General features: G+C 45.1%; 1 protein-coding gene across 2 annotated transcripts in view; it reads right to left on the bottom strand.

Annotated features, from left to right (window-relative positions):
• Crybg1 (crystallin beta-gamma domain containing 1) overlaps positions 1-11308 on the bottom strand; it is a 200035-nt gene continuing 188727 nt past the window's right edge. For both annotated transcript variants that reach the window (XM_085691001.2, XM_048425019.3), the window contains 5 exons: positions 10929-11068; positions 8471-8594; positions 7891-8049; positions 6025-6187; positions 1-1303 (listed from right to left, as the gene is read on the bottom strand). In XM_085691001.2, the coding sequence (XP_085547127.2) occupies positions 1215-1303; positions 6025-6187; positions 7891-8049; positions 8471-8594; positions 10929-11068 (675 nt within the window). In that variant the 3' untranslated portion in view covers positions 1-1214. The remainder of the gene's footprint in view (positions 1304-6024; positions 6188-7890; positions 8050-8470; positions 8595-10928; positions 11069-11308) is intronic.

Raw genomic sequence — 11308 nt, 5'->3', positions numbered from 1 at the left:
TAGCCAGGAATAAGTTTATTCAAGAGATAAAATCAAACAGGCTTTTGATAGGATATGTTACCCCACCATACCCTAGCGACAAACACAAAAGGCCTATAGCCAGAGATGTACATGTAAGAAGACAGACACGCTAAATGCTATTTTTTGTGCACATGTTGTTTAAGCTGCAGAGAAACTATTCGGAGGAGCACACTTGCCTGCTGTTGGCTCCAAACAGGCTCAAGCAGGTGAAGCAGAAGTGGACTTGTTCAGCCCCTGACAAGAGCACCAATACTGTGATAAGAACAAAATGAGGAAGATGTGTCTAAGAAAATGTCTGGCAGTTTTGCTCAAAAGGACAATGTGCTGTTTGAGCAGCAGAGTCTGGGCCGGTCCATCAGGGCAGGTGTTCCCGAACTGCCTGCAGAGGTCTGGGTCTCTGCGCTAACACTGCACAGAGCCCTCGGGGTCCCTCCCTCACTTGCTAGAAAAGTAACCCTTGCCTGCCGCTACCACATCTGCTTCCAGAAGGGAGGTCCCGTTGTCTTTAGATCCGTAGCAGTCCTGCTGGTGGCCCTGGCACCACCAGGCTGAAAGCTCAAAGTTTAGCCAAGATTATAGAATATGGCTCCCACATTCTAGGTAGGTGACAAAGTCAGGGTTAATAAATTAGGCCATAATACTGTCCCCATAGCAGCTGTAAGGAAGGCAATAATGGAGGACCGCCCACAAGAGAACTAAAATAACCCAGGTTCTGCTCATGAGCTGACATCAACATGAACATTTGCAAATTTATTCATTTTGAATATTAACTGAAAATAGTGTTTTGTTTATACTTGCTAAACTCCTTGGAACATGTCTGAGTATATAGGAGTTTCCCACTCTGCCATCCAGCAGTAAATGTTAAGGCAGTGGATCAGAAGTCTGGCAAAGCAGCCTCCAATGATAAGTCTTCTGACAGAGGTCTTGTCTTTAGAAATAAGTTATAACGTGGTCTTGATCCTTAGAACATCTACACCCAAAACCTGTTTAAGTAGTTACTGAGAAAACCCAAGGCAAGAAACAAGAACAGCAAACTATTGACTTCAAATTCAAACGACTTTGAAAAGATAATTTCCCTGTCGTAGCCTTCGGTCCACTTTCCACTTGGCTCCTCCATCAGCTCTCTAATTTTATTTTTCTTCAATACGGTGGCCAGAAGATCTCCTGGAAACACTCCTGCATTTGGTTCAGGGTCACAGGACCATGGCTTCCCACACTTGTGTTAACTTCTCTGTGTTCACTGTGTTGAGGATGATGTGGTTTTGGTCGTACTGCGCACCTCCTGAATGAGAGACAAAAGTAAGAACTGTGCCGGGGAGAAGGGAGGAAGTATGCCAGCCATGGGAAGAATGAGAGAGAACCCGGAACAGAAGTGCTGTAGGGAAGTTCTGGTACCCAGGGGACGAGGTCAGCTTGCTGGGGTGTGTGGGTAAAGTCCGTCTGGGGGGCCAGCATCTTCACACAGCTCATCTTGCCTCTGGCTCTCCCTGTTCTACCCAGCTCTAATAGGCCATTCTACTGTTATCACATCTGAAATGGGGACATGAGGGAAAAATCTAGAGAAAGGAAAAGCAAAGATGCCGTAGAGATGGGCTTGGGGAGACCATGGATGTGAGATCCTCGTGAGCAGGCAGGCACACATGATGCCAGTGCAGAGAAACACTGCAGGGGAGGCAGACAGGCAATGAGTTCTGCTCGCATAATGAAAATAGCTGCAACTAGGTTACAGGTTTGAATGACACCCGGATGCATGCACAGGACACAGAAGACCCTCACTGCTCGGAAGTTGGGTGTGTGAAATAACGTGGAGTACCGCTGTAAGAACCCTATACTTCTCTCACCAGGATGCTTGAGGGGCCTTTCCAAGGGTGCTTAGTGAAAACAGGAAGTTCTTTAGTGTTAGAAGCAGCAGTACCCTCTTTCAGCAGAAATATCATTAAAACAGAAAGGGCTGTCTGAGCTGCCTTATCTGCTTCAGTAGAAGCCTCTCCACCAAGGACCTCGTGGAAATGAAAATCTGCATTTGGGTGCAGGGTGCAGCTGGTCCCAAAATCATGTTTCATCCTCAAAGCAAAGAAACAAGGTTCTCCTCTCCTTTGAAACATTTAGAACATGAAAAGGGTCAGAAAGAGTACTGGGGAAGGAGCTCATCTCTTCATTCTTTAAGGATTGGGCTTCCTGTCACTCAGCACCCATAGTGCTCAGTAGTTAGAAGTCCTGCAGAGCACAGGGAACGGGAAGACTTCTGAGCCTCCCATTCAGCCCCCAGCAAACCCTGCACTCGCCATCAAGATAGCTGTTGGTTGAAGAGATGGTTCAGCAGTTAAGAGCACTTCTTGTTCTTGCAGAGGACCTGGGTTCGATTCCCAGCACCATTGGGGTAGCTCAAAAATCATCCACAACACCTGTTCCAGGGAGTCCAGTGCCCTCTTCTGACCTCGGAGGGCACCAGGCACTCAAAAGGTGCACAGGCATACATATGAGTAAAACAGTCATACATACTAATAAATCTAAAAACGGGATTAAAAAAACCCCAACTGATCCAACAGTTCAGAGAGTATTAAAGACAATGTCTGTTTTCATCTTCAGGATTCTGTTGCCTTAGCATCCTTTCCGTGTTTACCCCAGTGCCTTTAGAATCACCAAACCTACAAAGTTCTTGTGAAATAATGTGACTAATCCTTTTGACTTTGAGAAGAATTTAAAACATGCTAGGTTTTTTTTTCTTTTAGAAAACATATTTCTATTTGAATGATGCAGAAGATGGGTGAATAGTTAAATGGCTGTAAAAGCAAAACCCTTCTCTTTGCCACATGTTTAGAGACAGCTAGGAAGACGGCGCTTCCCTGAAGGCCAGGTCTCTGGTGTGCAAGTGATGCAAGCCAGGTCACCCCTCCTGGTGGCAGTCCTGACACCTATGTCACCTGTGTATTCTGAGGTAACACCCACACCTGCCCATCTGTCTGAGAAGATTGCTATTGTCACAGGTATATTTGAGTTCTTGGTGCACAGAACTGAGGAGTAATTGGAGAGAAATTTTACATCCTAATTAAAATAAATCACTGGTATTCCCTTAAATGTTGCTTATAGTAGAAAGATGCAGTTGGGTGGCTTGTAACCCCACACGTGACTAAGGCAGAAAGATTACAGATTTAAGGCCAGCAAAGGACAAAGCAAAGATATTACCTGGGGTTATCTCTTTTGTTTTGGTTCACTTTTAGTTTCTGTGCTTTCCATAGTAGTTTGATTTGCCTGTTCAGTGTACAATCCTACCAGGCTTTGGATGTCTTTAAACTGAGCGTGAGTCAGCTTCCACTGCTGTCACAGGACACCCGGTCTGGAATCATACTAAAACAACTCGCTCCCCAAACACAAGGCAAGAAGAAAGACTCATCTAGTAAGTCCTGTAGTTTTAGTAGGTAACAAATGAAAACCACAGGCAGGCGCCTACAAGTACAGAAGTGTGGCGAGCTGTGTCTGCACCTCTCTTGCCAACGTGCTGGCTGTGCAGCCTGCTCTCCTGTCCAGAAGGTGGCACCATGCTCCCACATTCTGAGAAAGCTAAGTTCATGGGCGCAGGAAAGCAACTATTGCATTGCTGCAGTAGACACTGAGAGCTCACAAACCTACAGGCCAGTACCTGCACTCCAGAGGGTGGGACTGACATCTGTGAACGTTAGAGTAAAACTCTAGAGAGGGGTCCCATGGAAAGTAGAGCCAGCCATTTTCCTCACTGTGATACCCAGTGTCTAACACAGAGCCTGACATGCAGTGAAGACTAAAATCAGTGCCCTAAGGACTACAGTGACCTCAGCCCTGGACCTAGAAAGCTAATCCCATCAGTAAGAAACACAACATGGTGATTCCCCTCCTCTTCCCGTAACATTTACCCAAATACCCCATCTTTCCAATGGGGAGGTGCGATTAGGAATTGAATCAAGCATTCTATTACCAAGCTACAATCCCAGCCTCGCTGGTGGTTTTGAAACTTATCTTGAGCAGGCAGCATGAAAGGCCCTATAAAAGTAAATAAAGGCCACCCTGGGTCAGAAGTTCTCAAAAGGTTCAAACTTGGAGTCATCCAGGAGACGGATGTGCACATTTTGTCTGTGTACAGATGCAGTGTGGGAGGCCTGGTCTCTAGAGCTGGTCATTTCTCATACCCAAGGGTTCCACTGCATTTTACGTGCAGTTTTTGGTTTCTACGCTATCGGTAGTCACGGTGCTTAAGATTTGATGCTCTCTGCTTCTGCCCTCCTTCAGTCTGTTTGCTTGCCTCTCTGAGCGCCATTAGGCTCCTTGTGTTCTTTGTGTCTGTTCTGACTGGTGAGTGGGCTGCCACCCCTACCTACCTGAACCACCAGGGCTGCAAAGCACCTGCTTTCTGGGCAGTTACCAATGCCCCTGGTGTTATCACTGTTTCTTTGCCCTGACTTACTCATTTTTAATGGCAGCTTTGGCCCAGACCTTTGACTAAAGTCAAAACTGAGTCAAATTCTGGCAGCGATTTAGAAGCATGGGTAGTATAGTGTGGCCACACGCTTGCCAGTTCACCGCTACAACCTTTCCTGATAGGGAAAAGAGAGTGCATTAGTCACTGAGGGCATTGAAGGCTGTGGCAGAGTAAACACCTGGAATTCTCAAGTTTAGGAGGCTAAGGTTGGTGGGCTGCCAGAGATAAGGGCAGCCTGGGCTAGAGAGTGACCTCTTGTCTCAAAGCTAAAAATACAGTAACTATAATAAACAAATAAATTCTAAAGCATCCCAGGTGTGATTAAGCTTGCCTTAATCGACTCGAAAATGGCAACAGTGCACACTCGCTGAGGTCCCATATATCATTTAGGTTAGTTTGGTTCACTGTTTTAAGTCCCGTCAATGGTACTGTGATTCTCAGTAACTCTACAGACGAAGCCAGTAGACTGTTTTTACACGCTCCTAGCCCCGGAAGACCACGGACCCAGCTTTTTTTCCCCAAGCACCATGAGTTCACTTGAGACTAGCTTCACTGAAATTTCATTAACTTATATTGAAATCCTCCGGGCTGTATGGGATGGTTATTTTGGTTGTCAACTTGGCTGTATCTGGAATTAACTAAAACCCAAAAATGGCTGGGCACACCTGCGGGATTTTTGTTTAATCAAGTCATTTGAAGTGGCAAGAGCCACTTCGAATCCATATCTTTGAGACTGGATGACACACCTTTAGTCCACAGGTGGGAAGATCCACAACACTGGGCTAGACCTGCTGGAAGCCTGTATAACAGCGGCTCTCTTCTAAGACCGTTGGAAAACAGATATTTACATCACAATTCGTAACAGTAGCAAAATTACAGTTATGAGGTAGGAACAAAATAATTTTAAGGTTGGGGCTCACCACACTTGAGGAGCTGTATTAAAGAGTCGCAGCATCAGGAAGGTTGAGAACCACTGCTCTATAAGGACATGGAAGAGGAAGCCTCCTCCTTTGCCTGCTTGCTCTTGCCCTGGCTAGCAAGTTCATCCCTTCACTGGCATTAGAGTCTACTTCTTTGGGATCCCAGTGTACACAGCTGAGACCTCCAGCCTTGTGGACTGAACAACTACTGGAGTCCTGGACCTTCTGTTGGATTGGCTGACCAGTCTGTAAGCCATTCTAACAAATACCTTTCTCTCTCTATAGAAAGATTCGTTCTATAAGTTCTGTTACTCCAGAGAACCTTAATACACTACAATTCCTTCTAGAACTCAGGTCTTTTTCAATGAAAGCTACCTTTATGTACATGAGATCCATCAACTACACTGACAGGATAAAGCCTCAGCTTAGCACCGCAGTAAAAACAGGGCTGGGGCTATAGCTCAGTAAGCACAGGCTCAGCATATGTCAGACCCTTGGTTCAATTCTCACAACAACAACAAACCAGTCCCTGGAGCCAGCAGTGTATTAGTAGCACAGCCAACATGTTACAACAGGCTTTTCCTTAACCAGAGAATGGAGCGTTACCACAGGGAAATGCACAGTGCTTACCTTTCACATCCAAGACTAGATTTGGCTTCATCTTGCTGTAGATCCTGCCATCGGACTTCATGCACCAGAACTGACTGTCGACATTCTGATCAAGGGCCAGCCCCAGCTTGGAGCCAGACGTGACGAGGCTGCCGACGATCGTCAGGCAGCAGTCTTCCGCTATCTGCTTGGGAAACAACAGCCTGTCTCAGCACACGCTCCAGTCTCACAAACGGATGTCTGACGCTGTCACAGTCCCTGGCTGGCTTCACTCCAGATGAGCCACCCTCGCTTTGAGCTGGAGTAGCTGAGGCCAGGCAAGAGGCCCTCTATTTCAGATGACACGGTGGCGGTGAGTTCTCAATTCTCACGCTCTCTAAGACTTGTAAGACTTGCTGTGACCATTCAGAGAAGCCTTGCGAGGACCAAGTGGTTAACACTAAAGAGAACCTCAGTACAGTAAACTGCCCACCGTGACGGTTCTGTGTCGGCACTGAGCATGCTATGAGGCCGCATCTGCCGCTCACCTGTGGCCTGAGTTTCCGGCTCATGCCTCCTCCTCTCTGGCGCTGCACTAAAACAGCCACACAATGCCCCCGCCCCACCCTTAAAACCTGAAGTTACACTCACTGGCCCCTTGTCTTTCATTCATGAGAAACACCTAAAATTTTCTAAATTAGCCTGCTATGCAGGTAGGAAAAGGAGGAAAATGCAAACTCTGAAGACAGTGCTTAAATGCAAGAATTTTAAAAGTGCCTCATGAAGTAAAAAGCAGCATGGCTCACTGCTAACACCGTGCTACCATGAAAGCCTGTTCAAACTGGGCTGTTCTGGGTAGGGCGCATGGCTCAGTGGGAGAGTACTTGGCTTGCATATGTGAAGCCTTGGGTACGGCACACACACACACACACACACACACACTGTTGAAAGCACTGTGATCATCTGTGATATTTCACTTTTTATCCTTGACATCCTGAGATGAGGTATTGAATAATGTCACTGAAATGTTAGAATGGCTGGGCCCCCACTGTTGCACATCGAAAGGCAGAGTCGCCTTTGTTTCAGCTCCAGTCCTTCAGTTAGCCCTGCTTCTCGATGCTGCTTTCTTCCGTGTGCCTAAGCAGTGTCTCTCTTGCAAAAGCACGATTCTCCCTCAGGCACAACAGACATAATAAATGGGCATGTCCCTGCTGACTCACGGGCAGCAAGTTTTTGAAGTATCAGGAGCAAAGAGACAAGCCCATAAAGTTAAGGACTAAAGGAGATGCCCGCAACAGTGCATGAGCTTGTCTCATGGGATCCGGCCATTGCTTTTACACGTCTGCTGCGGCCAGCATGACGAGAGCACGCGGTCTTTTCCATTTCCAGCATGTGACTATTAGGAAGTGGACTGTGCTGTACTGCACATGTCTCCCACCCTCACCCGACTCTGAGTTCTCCAAACAGAACCAGCCCTAGAGTGGTTTCTGATGCTGTGGGCGCTCTAGCTTAAGGCTCTGAGCAAACAAATGCCGTCGTTCCCTTGCTGAATTAGTGCTAGATTCCCTTCCAATTTTAAGTTCCTAACCCTGCTTCTGATTCTGTCACAGCTGGGAAGCATTTTCATGAGGGAAAACCTTCTGATTTATTTCCGAAAACTCTCTGGAAATTGTCTGTGCAGTTCTGGATGCTCATCCTGCATTTGATGCATCTTTCATGTGTAACCCTGAATGTTTACCCTGCATTTGATGCATGTTTGTTATACAACCCTGAATGCTCACCCTACATTTGATGCATCTTTTTATGCAACCCTGAATGCTCACTCTGCATTTGATGCATCTTCTTGTGCAACCCTGGATGCTTACTCTGTGTTTGATGCATGTTTCTTGTGCAATCCTAAATGCTCACTCTGCATTTGATGCATCCTTCCTGGTAGACCCAGATCTGATCATCAGCACCAACATCTTCCATGACCTGGATCCTAAGAAGCTTCAGATCCTCTAAGTTCCCATTGGTTGACATAAACAGACCCGTTGCTTTGTTTCGAAGTCTGAAGTATATTCGTTTCTAGAAGACAAAACCCAGTGACAGTCACATAGAGTTGTGCTGTCTGAAGAACTGAGACCGAGTGACGTTTGGAAGAGTCCAAAATGAAGCACATGGGTCAAGGAGGGAGACTACACCCATGGGTCACATGCTAAGGGTCTTAGTACTGTTCTCAATGCTAAGAGATTGAGGACATTTCAGAATGACCAGGCTGTGGAGTGTGCCTGTGGACAACCAGAGTCAACACATGCATATGTGTTATAGGGCTTGGCGGCATTTCTGAAATAGCCATGCCTCATAGTGCCACGAACCCGATGTCCAAATACCGAAGGAAGAGGAGCCTATGCCAAGCTTCCAATCAAAACTAAAAAGGTTGAGCAATATTTATAAAAGCATTTTTCAAGAGGAGTCTATTCAAAGCATGGAGGGGAAATTCACATACCTGAACAAAGGGCCGGAGAGAACCTATTTGACGACAGCCACTGAACTCATACCAATTTGGCACTTCTGCGGGAGACAGTAGGAACTGTCGGCCTCTGTAGTTGCCATATTCATAAGTAACCCATCTGAAAAGAGAGTAAACCATAGCGGTGACCACTTCCATTGGACGGTGGGCCTGACAGCTACATTTGCTTTCAGAACACCACTAGTTCATTTTCTTTTCTTCCTTTCTTCTCTCCTTCCTCTTTCTTCTTTCTTTCTCTTTCTCTTTCTTTCTTTCCTTCCTTCCTTCCTTCCTTCCTTCCTTCCTTCCTTCCTTTTCTTTACTTCCTCCCTCCCTCCCTCCCTCCCTCCCTCCCTTCTCTTTTCTGTTTTTGAGACAGGGTTTCTTTGTGTAACCCTGGCTGTCCTGGAACTCAACACAGATCCAACTGCCTCAGCCTCCCAAGTGCTGGGATTAAAGGCGTACTCCATCATGCCCAGCTAAAAACACGTATCCATTCTGGGCTGAACTTTAAACACACATTGAAAGGAAAATAAGCCTGTGTTCTAGAACATTCAAAGCCATTTCTTGATAACTAGTCAATTTTTAGAGAAACAGAAATGTAAGATCCATTCTGAGAAAGAAATAGGTAAGTTTTCTTTCCTCCAATAAAGCAATGAAATCGTGATGCTTTCTCGGTGGGACTCTCCAGTCCTTCCTGAAAGTTGTTCATAAACAGACTCAGGTTATGGATCCTTATTGAAATAATTAACATTTAAAAAGTTATCATGTGTATATGTGTAAGTGTAATGATTAGATAAAAAATAAATTCTTCACAAAGGAGGGCCTGCAAAATAAAGTAGAATAAAGCCATGATGGAGCCCGTTATTTTGATGCTAATTTAAGATAAATTTTTAAACAATTACAAAACTTTTGTTTTTCTTTTTGGAGACAGGGTTTCTTTATATAACAGCCCTAGCTGTCCTAGAACTTACTCTGTAGACCAGGCTGGCCTCAAACTCACAAAGTTCGGTCTAACTCTGCCTCCTGAGTGCTGGGATTAAAGGTATGTACCACCACTGCCGTGATTACAAAACATTCTTTTAAAATAAGGGTACCCTTCCCCAAACACCAAAAATGTTAAGCTAAGTTCCTTCCACCACCTGCTGGATTGCACACGTGAGAGGCTACAGACTGAGCATCCCAGGAGCTTCCTCCTGCCCTGCTGACCATCCGAGAAAGATGATCTCTACTTTAAACCCCCAAACTCGAAAATGTTAACATTTCATCTGTCCTACAAAACAGTCATTAAATCTTACTGTAAAAACATTAAACATTACATCCCTAATAATCCCTTAATTATTTTAGTGGATACGGTACAACCCATCTGATTGCATCTGCTGCTGTCCCTTCAATATCTGTGCATCTCGGCATGCCTTACCTGTCACTTCATTAAAAGGAAAATGTTTCATAGGAAAGGTACTGCAGTAATATATATTTATTTATGCCCAATTCAGTTTCAGAATTACCCAGAGGTTAAAACCAAAATTTTGCCAAGTTTTAAAAAAATTGATGGGTACTGGGTATGGTGATGTATGCTTTTAAACCCAGCATATGGGAGACAGAAGCAGGTGGATCTCTTGTGAGTTTGAGGCTAGCCTGATCTACATAGCAAGTTTCAGGTCAGTCAAGACTCCACAAAAAAACCATGACAAAAGTGTAAAAAAAGAAAAGATGGTATTGTAACTTTTTATTGTGTGTGTATGTGTGCGATGGGTTGGGGACATGCAACAACATGTATGTGGAGGTCTGAAGACCACTTTGTACAGTCAGTTCTCCACTCGAGGGACCAAATTCAGGCCATCAGGCCCACGTATAGAGTGCCTTTTGTTCACTATCTTGGCACCTGTCCACAGCTGACGTAGTAATTTATACAACATCTGCAATCAAGGGAAAGCTCTAAAATTAAAGAGTGTGGAACAGTAAGAAAAGCTCGCGCTCTCTTACTTGCTATAAAAAGAAAACTCCATAAATTTGCTGAGTGCTGTGTTGTAAAGCTTCCCTTGCACATTTTGAGTAGGAAACCTAACCTTAGGGGAAAAAATCTGGATACATGAATGAATGATGCTTTGCACAGGCTTTACCCACCAGGAAAAGGATAGCATGAAGTGTGCAGTGTTAACCCACACTGGAAGTCAAGGACCCCCTGTCAGTTTGTTTAAAATACTGTAATGTGTACTGGAAGTTTCCCAGTGTCCCTTCTTGGCACATATATTCACATCATTCACTTAATGATGATATCCTTTTCCGTTTCCATTATGAGGAAATGGAGATGTATACAGAATGAGGTGTTCATGGGAACACATGTATCTGTTTATGTATTTCTTAATGTGCTTCATAGGAAGAGCGCATTTGTAAAAACAAGAAGAGTCAAGTCGCCTGCTTCAGCAGCTCAACAAGTGGGTAAGTCACTCACATGCCACCGATGACTTGAACAGAGCGGATCTGAGTGTTGAATCCCATGGATCGGAGGTTGACTGTTTCAGCATTCAGTTCAATCTTCTTTCCTTTGAAGTTTTCTCTTTCAAAAAGAATAATTGTCGGTTCAGAAAATTCCTGTTTGGGGGGAAATTTGTTCATCTATGAGTAGTGCCAAGTGTTTGTAGAGAGCCTGAAGGTGATGAGATATCGTCTACTCTCAAGGACAAGGCACAGGACCCTGCCAGGCTGTACCTACTCATAAACGCAGCCAATCTGATGCTTCTAGGCTGCAAAGTTAGAGAGGAAGGATGGGAGGGTGGAAGTTTTTCTGTTGCATCTACAGGCAGGTTGAAATAGACCACAGTAAAGCAGGGG

This window comes from Myodes glareolus, chromosome 1 (genome assembly GCF_982192425.1).
Source record: "Myodes glareolus chromosome 1, mMyoGla1.1, whole genome shotgun sequence".
NCBI lineage: Eukaryota > Metazoa > Chordata > Mammalia > Rodentia > Cricetidae > Myodes > Myodes glareolus.
The sequence above is the reverse complement of the archived record's forward strand: the minus strand, read 5'-3'. Positions and strand labels throughout refer to the sequence as shown.